Source organism: Beauveria bassiana, assembly GCF_000280675.1.
Source record: "Beauveria bassiana ARSEF 2860 unplaced genomic scaffold BBA_S00002, whole genome shotgun sequence".
In the NCBI taxonomy this organism is placed as follows: Eukaryota; Fungi; Ascomycota; class Sordariomycetes; order Hypocreales; family Cordycipitaceae; genus Beauveria; species Beauveria bassiana.
Genome location: NW_007930837.1, coordinates 1,390,032 through 1,408,064, shown reverse-complemented (window position 1 = coordinate 1,408,064; position 18,033 = coordinate 1,390,032). Strand labels below are relative to the sequence as shown.

The 18,033-nt window shown below is 52.5% G+C and overlaps 5 protein-coding genes across 5 annotated transcripts; 3 read left to right on the top strand and 2 right to left on the bottom strand.

Annotated features, from left to right (window-relative positions):
* Positions 1–49: 49 nt before the first annotated feature.
* On the top strand, positions 50–1,492 carry BBA_01065 (uncharacterized protein; the record flags this gene model as incomplete). The annotated part of the gene is made up of 1 exon (XM_008596162.1): positions 50–1,492. The coding sequence occupies one exon, from the start codon at positions 50–52 to the stop codon at positions 1,490–1,492; it is 1,443 nt and encodes a 480-aa protein (XP_008594384.1).
* Positions 1,493–1,992: 500 nt separating this feature from the next.
* Positions 1,993–2,685, top strand: BBA_01064 (uncharacterized protein; the record flags this gene model as incomplete). Its single annotated transcript, XM_008596161.1, has 1 exon — positions 1,993–2,685. The coding sequence occupies one exon, from the start codon at positions 1,993–1,995 to the stop codon at positions 2,683–2,685; it is 693 nt and encodes a 230-aa protein (XP_008594383.1).
* A 6,515-nt stretch (positions 2,686–9,200) lies between these two features.
* Positions 9,201–10,060, top strand: BBA_01063 (uncharacterized protein; the record flags this gene model as incomplete). The annotated part of the gene is made up of 3 exons (XM_008596160.1): positions 9,201–9,382; positions 9,462–9,521; positions 9,592–10,060. 3 exons carry the CDS (start codon positions 9,201–9,203, stop codon positions 10,058–10,060), a joined length of 711 nt encoding a protein of 236 aa, XP_008594382.1.
* Positions 10,061–11,161: 1,101 nt separating this feature from the next.
* BBA_01062 (phospholipid-translocating P-type ATPase) lies at positions 11,162–15,322 on the bottom strand (the record flags this gene model as incomplete). Its single annotated transcript, XM_008596159.1, has 2 exons — positions 11,162–11,336; positions 11,418–15,322. 2 exons carry the CDS (start codon positions 15,320–15,322, stop codon positions 11,162–11,164), a joined length of 4,080 nt encoding a protein of 1,359 aa, XP_008594381.1.
* A 1,064-nt stretch (positions 15,323–16,386) lies between these two features.
* Positions 16,387–17,409, bottom strand: BBA_01061 (epoxide hydrolase; the record flags this gene model as incomplete). The annotated part of the gene is made up of 1 exon (XM_008596158.1): positions 16,387–17,409. One exon carries the CDS (start codon positions 17,407–17,409, stop codon positions 16,387–16,389), a length of 1,023 nt encoding a protein of 340 aa, XP_008594380.1.
* Between the last annotated feature and the right edge of the window lie 624 nt (positions 17,410–18,033).

The window sequence follows — 18,033 nt, the reverse complement described above, 5'->3', positions numbered from 1 at the left end:
GAGATCCGGACATATCGCTACGTTTGTCTTCCTCGGACAACTTCTTACAATGTGCCTGATTGTCCAGCGGGCATGGCGACGCACGAGCACGAGACCACATCGTGTCGCGGCAACACAGCGGCGCTTCAAGACATTTGAGCGCCGAGTGGACAAAAACGAGGATGTCTACTACACAATAGCCAAGCGTCGGCCTGTTCAAGCTCCAGATGTGGCCCCAAGCAGCGAGCAGTTCTTTGAGATGCCCAGTCTGCTACTGGACCTGGACGCCGAGGGAACTCGCAGTGTGCGCACCTTTGACGACAAGGACGAGGAGCTGCAGTTCGCCAGATGGCGTATCAATCCCAAACGAGAAGAAGTCAAATTGACGCTCGATGTGTTGGAGGCCAAGTTGATTGAGTTGCGCAAAAGATCGCGAGACGTTGCTGCCAACTCGTTGAACATATGGAAACTGACTTCTCACGATATCCTGTCTGCTGCACTCCACGGGCCACTTGAAAGTGACAGTGCCGTTAGCACAGAGCATCAGTGTCCCGACACTCTCGAAGGCTCCCGCATGATTGATGTTTTGCGTCGTGAAAACGGCATTCCGAGCCATGTAAACGTCTCAAGCACGCTATTGTTGGAATGGATGCTCTTGAGGCGCTACAGTATCGACAAAGCGAAGGGAAACATGAACGAAGCAACGCTGAGCTCTACCGAACTCGTAGAGGCCCTACAGGAACAGTCCTCAATTATCGGCATACGACGCCTACTACGCCAGAATCTCTGGACTTTTGCAAGTTTCAAAGCACACTTTAACCCTGCCAACAGGGAAGCCGATAATGCCTCCGATGTCGCTGGCAAGGTTCGGAAACGCTGCATTGAAATCCTGGACTCGGAAAACGCGCACCAAAATCAAATCACAAATTGTCTCGCGCTAGTTGGCAGCTTGCTGGAGAGGCTTTCCAAGGTTGGCATGGAGCCCGATCACCGCTTACAGGGTCTGGCTCTCAGAGCAGCGTCCCGAAGTGGTTCGCTTGTCGTTCTTTCAGAATGGATTCGCCGTACTCATGTAAGCAGCGGCTGGGAAAAGAGCCTGGATATTGTCCAAGACGCGACAGCATGCATGCAAAACTGTTCCAGGTTGCTCGCGACTCAGCCTGGAACGGCGGTCAGCCGTCAATTACTCTTGCAACTGTTGACTGGCCTCAATGAACACGAGCGGCTTGCGCCTGAGTCGCTCCGCTCGGTATCTTTGAGCAGTATCGGCCGAAATACCTCGAATACCGCTATAAAACAAGCGTGCGAGGCATTCGCGAAGCTTCTGGGAGAGTTGGGGGCGGTACGGACCTTGCTGAAAGAATCAGAGTCCGCCTGTAAGTCTCTTCGAGAGGCCTGTATTGATATTCTGAAGGGGACACCGAAGTACGGTGAGACTTTGAAGACTCAAGGTGTTAAGGCGTTGTCGATTGAGGAGTGTGTTGTCCTTGATTATCACGATATTGCAGAGTAAATGAAACTCTTGGTTTTTTACAGGTTACGAAGTTCTTGAATTTCTTGTACATCATCGAGTCAAATGTATGCAACGAAGCAGTCTGTTGATGGAAATCTCAGAAGAAATGAGAGGTTTGTATTCATGTGGCATTTTGATATTCTTGTCAAAGTCAAAACAGCATCGCCTGAACATGGGCGTGAAGCAGATGCTGTTGGTGGTGTCCCTTGAACTTTTTCGCATTGACTTTTCGACTTATTCTGATCATGCTGAGATTGACTATGCTCGATTCTGAGATCTTGTATATTTGTGTGTACCGATACGTATCATCTTTGTGGGTGATTCAGGTACGACCCAACATGGCCGCCTTGCTGCTGCCTTGTGCGACGTACCCAACGTGAATCATCTATCACGCGCCGAACCCGTTTTCTGCTTTCGCGCTTGAACTTGCATCAAACTTTTCCTCGTTCAAGTTGGGCCACATTCGACTTCATGTCCCAATTATGTTACCACCGCCAAAGATGACTTTGGCGGTCAAGCGCAAGGGAGCAGCGAGTGAAGTAGAAAGAGATCAGCCAGCGCCCACGGTGAAACGACGATGCACTCGTAAAACTTGCAATAGAAACGGCGATGCACCAAAGCCATCTTCGAGTACAAGTATTCCTAGCTCATTTGTTGGATGCAACGTTGCGGAGAGCATAGAGGAAGAAGAATCACAAACCAGTGCCATCACATCGACCGTGAAGCCCGAGGACGGCACCGTTATACATCAGGAAGAGGAGTCTAGAAGCCGCATCACAGGCACAAAGGTAGAACAGCCTGCTAGTCAGCAACGCATCAAGAGAGAAGGCTCCGATGCCCAGGACTTGGTCGAGTACCCCGTCGAGCAGCACTCGCGCCGCAGCGCCGCTCCTTCCCCGTTCGCCTCTGCGCACGGCGCCGCCCAGGGCCGGTTCATTGGCCCCGAAGAACTGCCGTCGGTGGTGCATGGCGTTTTGAAGTACAGCCCCTGCAACCCGGGCTGCTGCCATTGCGGCTGGTACAACTTCTACGCCGTCTGCGGGCACCAGTTCAAGAACGAACCCTACAAGTGCGGCGTCCGACAGGGGCGGTCCGGTGCTACCGTGTTTTGCGGCTCCCCGGTGCCCCGGTACCTCGTCCGCGACTACATTGTCAACAAGCCCTGCGTGGACTGCCTCGATAACCCGTTCTGACGTCCTGCGCGGCCTGTAGCCTGTGCGATTTTGAGGACGCCTCTGCCTCAAAGGAGGAACAGCAAAAAGTAGTGTTGCAGAATTATTCAGCGTCGCGCGTCATCCCGATTGGATGAATTTTCTGTCAGTCCTGGCGATGTTACATGTACGCACAGCCCTTTCTGGGTTTATTAGCAGCCGCCGCAGAGAGTATGAGGGATATTGTGTCGTATAATGCGGCGTCTTGTCTGTCCAGACCTGCCGGTGGCGTGTTTTGTCTCGTTTTGAGCGATTTGAACACCTTTGCCAATCCAATCTTTGTTTCTTTTTCAGCTTGACCGCTCGTGGCTGTGTACTCTGTTGTGACGTAGCGAGCAAAGAAATGTCGCATTAAAACAACTTTGGTCGACGCATAGTCTAGAATCTGGGATCTGCATAAGAAATCGTCACCGTTTCATGTATGTTTCTTGTGTACTATTTCTGACCGTTTCTGCGATGGAGAAAATGTGGGAATTGTCAAATAGTGAATGTGGCAACTGTGCGTCAGCTTTCAACACGAATAGGCCCTATGAAAAGCTCGGATCGAGCGGGTTTGCAAATTTATTTAGGATTTCTCTGACTCGCATAATGGTAGAGCAATGAAACGGGACAAATCACAACAAACTGAGCGCAATTGCGAAGCCGCCCAATTTTACCCAGTGGGCATGTGACTGCAAGGTGCTGGCATAATTATACATGTAGGCAGCAGCTTAGCACATTATTATAAAGCTAATATAAGCTGTGTACCAAGAAGACTAGGCGTAATTTATCTAATATCTAATAATATGAATCACGTACGAGCATTTGATAATACTGGCAATGCCGAGTTTTGGCATTGGCCATGTCGTTGCACTGACGGGCGGAGATCGGCCCCGTCGGCTGCAGATCCGGGTGTCAGGCCAACATAATGCCAGTCATTCATGACATGCATGAGCTTTGTATTAGTTAGTTAGAGGTGACCCTTGAATTTGAGAAAATCGTGACTTTTATCACAATTTGGTCAGACCACTTTGGCAGAGGTTACACTTCTGCGAAACCGGCTCCGTGACTATGGTTTCCTCTCTCTTGGGGCGCACAGTCATCAAGCGCAGAACCTGAGACTGCGTTTTGCCGCTTCTCCATATGCTAAACGGGAAAGAAGCCCGGCAAGGAATCTCGGGCTGAGCTAATCGAGGTTGTGACAAAAGGCTATAGTGAAAAGTTGGAACACGTCGTCATTGAATCAGAATTGCGGTGCACGTCTAGGAATGACGCGATTTCGAGTCTGTTTCGGTACTTCTGCGCGTCAAAGGCGTCTCATTCGTAGAGTAAATGACGCCATCCAGAACAGGTAAATGGTTAGACACAACCCTGCGTGCAGAATTTCAAATATCACTAATGCGCTCGAAGCGCCCTGTGCTAGCTGAGTGGGTAGAAAAAAAATAATAGACGCATCTGTGTTGTAAAACCTGGCCGAGGCAACTCATGTGCCCAAGGGAACCGCACGCATGGTCCGAGTTGAAGAGACTTTCTTGGTGATTGGGACGACTAGTATATACTTGTTGTATAGATCTGTGTAACAGCATATCATCGAAAAGGTATAGATCTGTGCAACAGCATGCCATGAGAGAAGGAAAGCAATAGTTGAGAACCTGCTGCCCAACACAATCAGGCAGTATACCCTAAGCCAAGTTGTTTTTCTTTGAACGAGTACTCTGCATTGCGTTCTGGATACACAAATGGGCTTCAACTTGTGCCGCGGCCTTGAAAAAGTCAAATTATTAGCGCCTTTGAATTTTCGCAATGTCCAACAAAATTGCCTTGTTGTGATTTTGGCATGTGGCCAAAGCTGAAAAACGATTCGTGCACTGGAAAAAATTTTCGTTTCGACTCTGCGCACCAATTTCGATGGTCATGCCCAATGTCCACTGTGGGCTCCAAGGAAGCAAGCCATCGTTGGCAAAACGTGCATCGTGGACTGGCTACTACACTACACGCCCCCATTTCCACAGAATCGCCCTGGTGGGCGTCGTCGCATCAGAGCGGCTTCAGGTGCACATGAACGGCGATACAAGGGCGGTGGGTGGGCTGCGAAGAGTCGCCGTCGAGAGAAGAAAAAAATCTTCTCAGAGGCCCGTGATGGTCGGGATCTAGCACGGGGCGTGGAACTGGATCGCGAAACGACGATTGAACAGAGCGGTGCGCTGTTGATTTTGCTCCCATTCGTCTCCATCGTCTTGACTTGCTGGGATTGTGCGTCTCAGGGCTTCCACAACACAGAGCGCAAACACTGCCGCCAGATGGTTCCGTTGGATCGCGATGATACTTTGGAAACCCGGTTTCATTTTGCGACTCGCGCTTTGCATAAGCCTGCTACGGCGCTGGCCCATAATCAGGTCTCGACAAGACGCTAGGGTGCTCACATCTTGCTGAAGCCAGCTCGACTGTGCCTGATAGCGTCAAGACCGTTGAACAGAAAAGATTCCTCCATCGTTATCAGTCTATGTCAGATTTTGGACCGTCGAAGAAATAGATGGAGGTTCCTCGTCTTCCTTTGCCTGTTCTGAATCAGCGCTGATGCTGTGCATGTCTTCCGTCAGCTGCTGGTCTGACGGCAGGCCCCGGTTTGAAAGTTTCCGACGTAGCCATAGGCGGTACTGGAGTCTGGACGGTGCAGCTAATGAATGCATTGCATGGCATACATGGGCAGTGAGCTCCGCCTTGTGGATAGCAACTTGTCTCTTGGCTGCCGATTGATTATGCGTTCCTACTACTACCCAGTTACCATTCTTCCCGCCGACCCGGATGGTTTCTCACCGGCTTTCGATGGAAAGTGCAAATTGCTGGCGAGGGTGGAAATTCGAATTCCGTTACATCAAGAGAGCAAGTATCCCTTCAATATTCCTCGCCCCAACGAGAAAGGACCGGGTCGCTCTGGGCATATTGGGGCGCATGGCGTGGCAGCATCAGTTGCGGGCCGTTGGCGACGAATTCGCTCCCGTTTACACCACTTGTCTGGGACATGGTGCTATTTGCTCTTACTGTGCCTCACATAACGCGATTTGTTATCCACAAAGGCGAGGTTTTCTCGCAGTCGACCAAGGCCAAATGCAAAAAAAGTCTCGCATAGAGTCGGCAGAGGCACAACTCCTGGCTCAAATGTCACCCGTGAGGGTGATGCAGCCACTCAGCCTCTTGGAAACCTGCAACTGATACTCTTGCTGTCACGGAAGTCGGAGGCTGGGACGGCTTGTTTAACGGCACCGAGTCGAGGCGCTGGCAACGCTGGCACCTTGGTACCTACATGGTGGTGACCTCACCGTTTGAATAGCGCCATGCGGCAGCTAGTTGAAGCAAGGGCCGTGGGCGGGTATTGCTGGGTGAGGACGCCATCATGGCCCATCTTGCCTCTTTTCAGCCAGTGTCACCTGCAATTGAGCTTGGCTTGCATGGCTTGCATGGCTTGCATGGCTTGCTTTCAGATGCGGGGAGTTTGTCTCTTGCTAGCCACGCCCAGCCCAGCCCAGAACCTGTGCGGAGCCCGTATTTATTAGACTTGTAGTTGTCTAACTAAGTAGTATTCGTATGCTGATGTGTGCATGTACGAGTAGTTATTGGCTTGCAGCTTTGCCGTCTCTCTTGGCCCCGAAAATATGTGCTCGATTCACGAGTAGTTGCCGAGTTTTCCAAGCTGCTTTGGAGAATGGGGTAGGGGTCCAGTGAAGATGCGAAATGAGACACAACGTGCGTGGTCCATGTTGGAGGGCTATTGAGTTAATGTCCGAGCCTATGTAGGTAGTAACTAGAGCCTAGCGAAGCTGCTCCCTCGTCTCCCTTCGGATTACTCGAAACGGTCTGCCATGGCGCGTACCAAGACTGAATTGCCCAATCCTTATCCCGCTTAAATGCTGGTCGCACGATTCGGAACTAATGACAGTCACCCGAGGTTCCGTTGCTAGCCTTTGTGTTCATGGTAACGGACATGGTGGCTCGAGTACAGCGGAAAGAACCGTATCATGGCCTTGAACGACTGCTCATTGTGATAATGCACAGCGCATGGGTATCTCGCAGCACGATGCACTTGTGCCGATAGCCATGCTGGGGTAGATAACGTTGGTCATGTGCCGGCCAGCCTTATCATGGCTGGCATGAGGGCTGAAGCATATCGCGTGGGAAGATACGGATAGAGAATAATAAGATAGCGAAAGTATTAGTGTCAGAATGATTTCCAGGTCGAGTGTCAAGGTGCACGAGTATCTGATGTGCACCTTGTTCGCTTGTCCAGTCAGTGCTCCTGCTCCATGGGCAGCGGGCAGCTGACAAGCGGCAACCGGCAACAAACACTCCTCTACGGCTACTACACCAGTTATCTGCACGGACAAGCTTTGATGCTACGTCGCCATCAGCATTTTTGTTTGGACCATAATCGATTTGGCACCTATAATTGCCATGATAGAGTCCAGCTGATCCATTTTCCTGGCCTTGGCTACATAGTAGCATCAAGAGCAGGGAGGGCGGATTTCTTGTCGTGGGCTCGTCGAGTGGGCTCACGCAACCCAACCCCGGAATTTGGCGAGATAGAAGCGCAGCACATCATACCCCCGCCTCTTGCATCAACGGGAGCGTCGTCTCTGTCTGGTCTTGGCTGATTTTATCATAGCTGCCAAAGTTTCATCACTTGCTGCACGATTGACGGCTTAACGGGCTACATTAGTAGCCTTTTTTTCGTTTGAATTGCCACCCATCAATCCCCCACCGCCACTACAAGACTCCCTTTAGCGTTGCGGGGAGAGAAACAGCTTGCACAATCTAAGTAGCAGGCGATATCCTTGCCGTGGGTGGAAAGACAAGACACCCTTGACGCAGAGCTGATTGATTAACCCATTCTGAATAGACGACAGCCTAATTCGTATCCCTTGACGCCCAAACACGTCGTTCCCATACCAGTCCATCTCGGTCGGCCAAGCTCGCAAAACGACACATAGTGACCGAGACGCACCCAAGGCGTCGCGCCGTGGCTCTATTGCCCCACCATACATCAATAAACAAGAGACGGACACAGAGGTCACAGAGTGGCTATCCAGGTTGTCTGTCCACGAGTCGACCAAGACACAAGGACCTTGTGGGCTGGCTCGGACTCGCAAGCGCCGCTGTGGCACCAGACCAGCAGCGCACACGCACACTCCCGGCCACTGGATGGACACTTGACACCACTTGAGCACTATCCACTTTCATAGCCGGTACAGAGGGCGGACGAAAGAACTGTGCGTGTCGCAGTTACCAGTATTATTACTGCCCGTCTCCGTCTTGCAGGTTGTCACCAATGCCACATGGGCACCCCCTTCTGGTACCAAGAACGTACCAAGGTCGCCTTTGGTCCGCTACGTCCCACTCAGCTTCAGGGGACAAGAGAGAAAAAAAAAAAATAGAACATTTTTTTTATGCCCTTTGCAGCCTATGTAGGCGCAGCAAGTCTCCACTCGCAGCCGATTTGCAAAGTCGTCCAGTCAATCACGACACCGGGTCGAGTCACACGTCAGGCTTGCGCAAGTCCAAGGGGGCGTGTGCCAATTCTGCGCTGCTGGCTATTTAGAGAAGAGGGCAGCTGCAAGAAAACTCATTCGAGGGAAGCCCAAAGACTATATCAGTACAATCAAGCCCCTGCTCGAAACACAGGCCGCAAGGAACGGTTGCACTGTTGTCGGATTCTTTTCTTTTTCTTAATAACCAGCCGTCCCTCCTCATCTCAGACAACAATCTGCAAGCATCACTCACTCATTGCACATACTGATACGAATACTCCGTACCCATAACTCTGAACTGCCTCGAGCAAATTCTCGGCCTTGGTCTATCGTACCTGTTTACCTTGCAACCCGCCGATTCGGAGCCAGATCCACCGCCTTGTCCACCACCGCCTGCTGGCCACGAGCAAGATTAGTCACTGGCTCACGTATTATTATTATTATTTTTTTTTTAGACTTCTCGACTGATTTGGAGACCGGCTCTGTGCGCTGACTACCGATCTCTGGTCCACTCCTCGACTCCGTCAACAGAACTGCTACAGTACTTGAGTACTTAGTACGGGCCAAGCGGAACGCCGAGCTACGGTCGCATTGCGACAGAACAAGACAAAAAGAGTCATATCTGTAATAAAGTCGGGCCTCCTCCTGTCATTGTTCTCTCTTCACTTCTGCAACTCCTTTCACGCTTCTCCAGCTTTTATATGCACCCTGCATAACAAACCCGCACCCAACCCTCGACATCGTTCGATTAGTCGTCTTGTTCCTGTACTACGGCCCAATCTACCATCTACCATTGCCCGACGCCGATACTCTTGCACCAACTTCACTACCACACTCGGCCTTGTCAAAAGCGGTGGCTTGCTGCACATCTCAAACGTCGTCGTCGACCCGTCTATTTTGTTTTCACTTGCCCGATTGAGCTTGCCTAGCAAGACTCGCTGCAGCTCCGATTTTTTCTCTTTTACATCAATTCCTCTTTCTTCCAACCACACAACCATGCCTCACCAAAGACGCAAGTCAGGCCACGGCCTCGGCGGTGCCGACACGCGCAAGTCCGACTCCTCAAGACAGGTTCGCCCTACCATGTCGCGACGCTACACTCCCACAACGATTCAACGTTCCTCGAGAACTCCACGCTACGAATCGTCTTCTGAAGATGAGAGCTTTCCGCAATTCTGGTATGTCTCTTACCGCCATCCGCAGAGATGCCCAGCGGCATCACCCCACCAAGTGCCCCCGCTAACACCATCTTCACAGCATGTCTTGCGAGAAGCAATTCCTTCCCGCCAGCGACAATTTTCTCTACTGCTCTGAAAGGTAATTATATACAATGGCGATACGCAATCGTCAATTGCCATCCTTACATCTGCTAACTTGCTGTACATAGCTGCCGTCGATCCGACCAGTCCTCATCGCACTCTGCCTCGTACAGCTCATACAGCGGCAGCAACGACTACAGCCTTGCCCGTCGTCAATCCTACTACGCTTCCGACTCCGAGGGCAGGGATATTGTTCCCCAGGCTTCACCATCCAGACCTGGCTCTATGCTCCTAGCGACATCACCTCCCGCAACTCCCGGCACCTACTACGGATCCAAGCCGGAGTCCGCCCTCTCCGCACTCCGTTCGCTGACGGCGATCCACCCTCCCAGCCCACCATCACCAACGAGCAGCGCGGGTGGATTCTGGCCTTTTGGAAAGAGCGCTGCCACGAGCCCCAGCTCGTCGTACGCCCGCCAGCACATGCTTGGCATGGACGGTAGCCATACCTACCACGGCTCAACCGACCGACCGCTTCCATCGAGGTCATCCCGCCCCAAAAGCAGCGAACTCGTCACTCCCATCATGGGCCGATGAGCATCGTACTGCATCGCTTCATATGAAGCATAAAAAGGTGGTCGTTTTACCAGCAGCCGCGGACAAGCTGGACAGCATATCAGGGTCGTCTTGACTCTCTCTCATCTCAACATGTTCTATATTACGGACTTACGCATCTTACGAAAAGCATTCAACGAACATATTTCAACCCGTTTTCTTTCTACTTTTGATTCTTTTCTAATCGGCGTCTGCTCAATGTTATTATTATTTCTTGGCAAGTCTTTATGTACAGACCGGCACAGTCGGGAAAACACGACGGAAATTGGAGTCATAAAAAAAAGTGGGAAATGAAGGGATATCTCACCAACACATGAAGGCGTTTTGATTACACTATACATTGATTATATTTTTACATACCAGACAAGTCTTTGTTGCATCTCACGGTGATGCAATCAGCGGACTTGTCTATTGCATCTCTCTTCGCAATTCGAATCAAGGGCTGCAGAGATGAGCTTTTGCTTTTTTGGTAGTTTCAAGGGAACAAGGACGACGGCTCGGTTCGCAAACGTCGTCTTCTCTCTATATAGATGATACAAATTCGCTTCTGCTCAGCACTCGATAGTTGAACAAACATGATTCAACCTCAATGCCAGTTCTCGTGCCTTGTTCCATGTGATGACAAGAGTGTTGTCGCCTGGCTCGATTTGATTATAAAGAGGTAGATTTGGATACATCTACTCAATGGAATTTCATGCAATGCCAAACGGCTAATGCTGATGAGAAAAGAAGAGAAAAAAGTAAACATGGGAACAGAAGAAAGCATGACAAGTCAGTTTGCATGAAATGCCATGCATGAAGAATAATGTGAAGTAGAATAAAAAACAAAAAAAAAAAGCATACGCCAACGTCCATCCTCCTCTTTTTGCTGTGTATCCCCCCCCTCCCCTACTACTAGCAATAAGACATGAAAAAAAACAAAACAAAATGAAGAAAATTGCCGCAACAAGGTTTCAAACGAAAAAAAAAAGTAAAAATACCCTTGCTTTTTCTGCGAATTCAATAAAATACTACACAATGCATAATCCGTCATGTTGCACCCGGCAACCCTCCTGTTGCGTCTCCCGAAAAACACAGGTTATGCTATTGCGGACGCGAGCTGGCCATTTCACCGTACCGTCCACGGTTCTTGGTGGTGTCGTAGGCCTGCAGCACGCGGGTCTGGCTCTCGTCGGCCTGGGAAAAGGCGTAGCCGCGCTGCTTTCGCATGCGTTGCACCTGGCGGACCTTGCGAATGGCCTTTTGAAACTGCTCCATTCTGTTCACGGGGTTAGCAATGGCTCCCTCTCTTGATTAAAGGTGCGGGGAGGGGGGGGGGGGGGGGGGGAGAATGACGAACCTTGGTCGGTAATCTTGGATATTGTACTTTTGAATCTCTTGGATGTGGTGGTAGGTTTGCGGTCGGTACATGCGCTTGGCATACTTCCACGCAAAGTCGCGGAGCAGGCAGAGGCCTGCCAGCGCAATCGTCTGGAGCCAAAAGATGGGGCTGGTGTAGAGCCGCGGAACGACGCCGTGGTACTCGACCGAAATGGGAATCATGGGTGCGACGGTGCCGTAGGCAGCGATGAAGATGTACCAGACGGCCATGCTGCCGGGAATGGCCATGACGTGGTACTTTGTCCAATTGTTGGTAACGAGCGCCGCCTTGCCGAGTACTGTGAGCAGCACGGCGCCGTAGAGCGCCGTGCCCCAGACCCAATGGCCTGCCGTCTTGCCGTCGCCTTGGATTAGGTCGTCGTACCAGATGAGCTCCGAGAAGACGTAGAGCACAATCGAGTGGTAGACGGCGTTGGCGATCCACTGCCAAAACACCTTGATCTTGAACGACAGGTTCTGCTGGCCCATTGTGTACAGCTGTGGGTAGCGGTCGAGTAACCGCGCCGAGATGAACTGGTCAAGGATGCCAATCGCCAGCGGCGGGAACACGGTGTAGAAGACATTGTAAAAGGACAGTGTCCAGGACTCGTAAATGACCTGACCGGAAAAGACATTCTGAAAGGCATACCAAAACTGCGTCAGATACAGAGCGATATTCTTGTAGAAGGAAAACAGAATGGTCTTGCTAATGCGCTGGTAGCTCCACGCGCCATGCACCAGCAGTAGCTTGCGTAGGTACCGAAACTGCGCAATCGCCACGTCGGCGCTGCGCGCCGCCTGCAGGCCCTCGACACCGCTGATGCCCACGCCAATATGCGCGGCCTGAATCATTGACACGTCGTTGGCGCCGTCGCCAATGGCGAGAAGGATCGAGCCTTTTTGGTACTTTTTGACGAGCTTCACCACCAGCGCCTTTTGGAGCGGCGACACGCGACAGCAAATCACCGCCTTGCACATTATGGCAAGCTTGAGGAAAAGCTGCTCCATATCCTTTTCGAGAGCATACGTCAGCGACTTGCCGTCGATTACCAGGGCCAACGTCTCCATCTCGATAGTCCCGTCGCCTTGTGTGCGAATCGCGTCGAGCTTCTTCTGCACGTTATCCCGGGTTCCCTCAGCCGTCTCTTCATTGACTATTAAAAGCATCATGTCTTCACTGAGAAGCTTGCAGCTCATGCCAATGTTGATGGCCGTTTCCTGTCTATCACCAGTGAGGACCCAGACTTTGATGTTGGCCTCTTGTAGGGTGTGGATAGTCTCGGGAACACCGTCCTGTAGACGATCTTCAATCGCAGTAGCGCCGAGCAGGGTAAGGTCGTGCTCAATGATTTCGGCGGCCTTGTCCAGCTCGTCGGCTCGATTACCGCCAACGGTGGTAGCTGCGGCCTCGAAGATGCGGTGCCACTCTTGAAATTCTTGCTCTGGAATTTCGCGCATAGCTAAGCAGAGTGTTCGTAGACCTTCGGAAGCATACTCCTCCAGATGGCGCAAGGTGACGTCCACATGCGAATTCTGGTCGTGTAGGCGTTCCAGGATGACGGTATCCGCACCCTTGCAGTAACAGCGAATCTTTCCATCAGGACAGCGGTAAATGGTCGACATTCTCTTACGGCTAGAGTTGAACTCGCAGACGGCCAGAAGCTCGTATTCCAGCTCCTGTCCACCAACCTCAATGATGACTGCTTTGGGCTTGCGGGCAAAGAATGTGTACCCGAGTGTCTTTGCGCCTTCGACCAGCGCACCCTCATCAGGCGAGGCTGCTTGGTATTTGATTCGGCCTTTTTCATCTACCTCTGGAATAACGGTGTGGCACGTGGCCAGAAGCGCGAGGAAGTGGTCAATTGCCTCCGCAGTAGAATGGCGCTCGGCCAGATTAGATCTGAGTTGCTTAAAGTCGTGAATACCCTCCATATCATCCGAACCTGTGGCGCGTCGGTCTTCAGGGACGTTGTCCGAGTACATGATGCCGCCGATGGAAATCTGTTTGAACTCCATCATGTTGCAAGTGAGAGTGCCAGTCTTGTCAGAAAAGACGTACTCGACCATACCTAGCTCCTCAACCAAGCTGGACGTTCGGCAAGTGGCGGGGGTGTCGGTCTTGTCGTAATACATGTCCAGGTCGTCATTGATGAGGATAGCATGCCAATATTTTACCAGTTCAACAGTGACAAATAGTGAGATGGGAACGAGGGCAGAGAACAGGACCCAGTACGTGACCATGTCCTTGAAAAACGTCTTGAGGGCAATTCCGACACCGTTGATTCTGTCCAAGTAAAGATAGCCATAGTTGTTGCCACTGACTTGGCGCGTCACCAAATCACCAACTGTGCAGCAAGCGCTGAGGACAAGAAGCATGCCTACTAGGATAAGCACAAGAGAGTTGACCTGCCGCTCCACTTTGGTTCGCTTGATGGGTGTAGCTGTAGCATTGCGCATCAGCTTCGTCTCGTGGCCCGTGAACACGACAACACCGTGAATCCAAGGGGTGTTTCTCAAGGTAGCACCACGAAGGAGGAGTTGTTCCGGGTTCAGAGCAAGCTCGCGCTCACCGCCACCAGATTGCATAGTTAGAGTTGCCTCGTATGTATACAGACTGCTGTTTGGCTGTTCAGACTTGATGCGGCCCGTCAGCCGACTCAACTCGCTGGGGGACACCATGGTTGAGGTCTCGGGAAGACCTTGCTTAATCTTGAGATTCGTTTCGCCATCAAGATTTGCAGTTTCAATGTAGCAGAGGCCTTCGGGTTCTGAGCTGGCCAAGAGGACTAGATCTGCAGGAAATGGCTCTTCTGATTCGACTCGAACGACATCGCCGACTGCCACATTGATCCATTTCGTCTGCGTAAAGCTGGAGCCTCGAAGCACCTGCGCTTTCGATGTGTTTAGCGCATTATCGGCCTGTTTTCTCCGGTAGTCCTCCACCAATTCTTTACCAGCAGAAATCAAAAGCACGATAAGCAGAGGGGCGATGGTCGTGTATCGGTTCGTCGGCGAGAGGCCGGGAATTTGCTGCAAGGCGGCAGTGAACAAGAAGAAGACGTTGGCAACTTTGGAGAATTGCTCAAAAAGAAATTTTGGTAAAAACGATGCAAAGTTGTATTTGGCCGTGGAAATGTGGTTATCGACATACTTGTTCTCGGCGTTTGCGGGAGGGTTGTTGAGATAGATTATTCTAGGGCCGAGGGTCGAAGGATCGGGTTTGCGAGAACCAAAGCCGAATTTGAAGTTTCCTAGATCGAAACCGCCGCCACCGCCACCGCCGGCCTGCTTTTGTTGCGAAGGTGGCGCACCGTTTACTCTATCGTGACCTCCTTCCGTCAGAGGCAGATCCATCTCAGAGTAGCCTTGGCCACGGCTCATTCTATTCCGGAAGCGTCCCAGGAAGCCTCCGCCAAGACTCAGCACGCTGTTGCGGTTGCGCGCAGCCTGCCTGGCGGCGTTTGCAGGGCCGCCTATGGTCGAGGCGCCATCATTCTGGTAATATGATGCGCGGTCGGAGGGATAGTCGTCCAGATCGTCGGCGTAGCGCTGGTAGTTGCCCAGTTCGGATGTCTGGCTGTACTGCCGGGTCATGTAGGGCCCAGCAGCATCGAGGCGAGAGGAAGGATGTGGCCCGGTGCCAGCACCGGGTTGGCGGCCAGGAGATTCGTGCATGCCGGTTGCGCCGACAAAGTCGTCATAGGAAACGGAGGGGCGGCCGGGGGAATCGTGGGGTTGGTTGTAGTTTCTCAAGAGGTCATCGTCGTTAAGGGTAGAGCGCTGGCCCTGGCTGTAGACAGGCTGTTCATTGTCAAGGTCCAGCAACAGGTCGTCGTGGGTGTGCGACTGGCCGGCACGGGGACCTCCAGGAGGTCGTCCAGCCATGCTGGGGGCAGCGCGGGTGTGATGAGCTCGGGACGCTGGATATGAAGCTCATGCGAACGTCAACGCGAGCCAGGCGGCAACGTGCAGGTCGTGAAGGTAACAGCTTTCTATGATTTAGTCGCGCGGCAGATGTCGAAATGAGAGAATCGATGGGATGAGCGGGTATGGATCGCCAACCTGCGACGTTGAGGTTGCTAGGAAGCACAGCCTCCTTGGTTGCGTGAGCTCGCGACTAATTATTAGGGCAGTGTGGCTTGCAGCTACCAGTGCTGGGCTTAGCTTCGGGTGTTGGTGATTGCTCAGAGGCAGGGCTAGGCTGACTGGGAACAGGCTCGGGAGGCGATAATCTATTTTGGTTCAGACAGAGGACAAAGACAGATTTTTCGCTTTGTTATTATTGGCAGCTATCATAAAAGATGTGTTGGGCGAGATGACAGATCGACGTCTGTTCATAATACGAATTGTCACCAGCCACAATTGAAAGGGGTTGGGCCGCCTGTGATACGGACTACCTGGCTACTCAGGCAAAAGGTTAATATTATTTGCCACTCGTAATAGATTTCGATTCTGATCCTCGTTTGGCGCCGTGGGTAACTACCAACTTACGAATACAGTTGCAGTACTACATTGTGTAAGTAGCATTCTAGGGGACCATAGGCCGCCCAAAAAAAAATCTGATAGATACCTAGGTAGGTACGCTCGCAAGCTTGTTAGCAAGGGTCAGGGCCCATGTCACAGACCAGCGCTGTCTGAGCCACACCATTTCACCACGTTCCCGCCTGGGGCTGTCTGACTTGGCCATTGGTGATAGCATAAGCGCACTGTGAAACTTGAGAGCTGCATTCCACAAGGACTACGACACGAAAACAACTAATCCGTACGTGTGCTGCGTGCATCGGTCTGAAGCACTCTAGTCTCACTAAGCGCACCTACAATGGAACATGCAAACAGCTTCCAAGACAAGTTGAGCGGCTAACTCACTACTAACGCAAGAGTATCATTTCATGCTATTATTCATATCTTCATTTGGGCAATTCTTTTTCTCAGGAGCTCCGGATCATCCCTCAAAGCGATGCCTTGGTCGACGCCTTCTTCTCCAACCACTCGCTGACAATGCTATTCACCTCATCCGCCTTCTCGACCAGCGCCCAGTGGGAAGCGTCCACCTCGGCCTTGGTGAGGTCTTCGAACTGCTCGTCCATGGCACTGGACAAGGCGGGCGGCAGCGCCGCATCTCTGCTGGCCGCGATGAACAGCGACGGCACCGGCACCTTGCCCCTGCCCTCGGTCGCCAGCTCGCGGTCCGCCTCAAAGTTGAGCTTGCGCGTGCGGTACCAGTTGAGCGGCCCGCGCAGCTCGGGGGCCGCCTGGCGCGCGTACTCGTCGGCGTAAAAGTCGAGCTCGTCGGCCGACAACAGCGGCGACGGGCCCAGCTTGTCGAGGTTCTCAAAGACGACGCCGCTGCTCACGCGCATGCCCAGCTCGCCGTTGGGGCCCTGCCCGCCAAACAGGCCGTTGAGCATCTGGCGGATGCGGTCGCGGCCCTGCACCCGCTCCTCGACCTCGGGTCCGCCAAACTGCAGCTGGTAGGTAAAGTTGGTCAGGATGCCCGCCTTGATGAGGTCCTCGAGCGGCGTGTACTGCGTGCTTGGCTTCATGTACGGCGTGCAAACGACAAAGGCGCGCCGTACCAGCGCCGGGTACCGGTCCACCAGGCGCCACGCGACGAGGCCGCCCCAGTCGTGCCCGCCGAGCACAATCTGCCCGTCCGGCCCGACAAACTTGCGCGCGAGCTCCGCCATGTCGGCCGCCGTGCTCTTGAAGGTGTAGTGGCTCAGGTCGGCCGGAGCGTCGGTACGCGCGTAGCCGACCATGTCCGGCACGATGACCTGGTAGCCGCGAGACATAAAGTAGGGGACCTGAGCGCGCCAGCCGAACCCCATGTCCGGGAAGCCGTGCACCAGTAGCATGGTGCCGACCTTGGTACCCTGGGGCTCGCCAACAATGTAGTGATATTTCTTGCCGCGAATGGTCTCGGTGTGGCTTGTGACCCTTGGGTCGTTGGGCTTGAGCTTGCTCGTGTCCATGATGAAGACGTCTGATTAGTGTATTAGAGCTATGAGACGAAGGGATGAGCAAAGACGGGCCGGAGCTACCAACGCCGCTATATATACAACCGGACAGAAAACAATGAGTAGCATATGCTACTTAAAACGCGGGTGCCCGCAGCAAATGTAACTCAACGGGCAAGGCGGGGTTGTAAGCATTTTAGTGCAAACAGGAACCGGACTTTTGAGTTGGATGCCGTTTTCCACACCCTTGTCTGCTGGGCCTCGGCAAATATTGGAATTGATGAGACGACGCTGGCCGTACGTGCAAAATGCCGCGACGCCAACATTTGACCATCATTCATTGATGGACAGATTCTCCGACCCTTCCGTGCGCCCAAGTGTCTGGTTTCCATGCACAAAATGTAGGAGGAGGCCGTGCGACGATGACGTCGGCTCAGAGATCGTCGCGACGTTTGACGGCCCATAAAACTTTATCAAAACGCTTGTTGCCCCTACCCAGCTAATGATTACAACTGAAAGCCCCGGAGCGGGACGAGGAGCGGTTTCACGCCAACGGATGATGGTAGTAAATGGTGCCTCGCTTCTTTCTCCTTGTACTGCTGTTATAGTACAGATGCAGTGCCACGGCACGTCGCGACA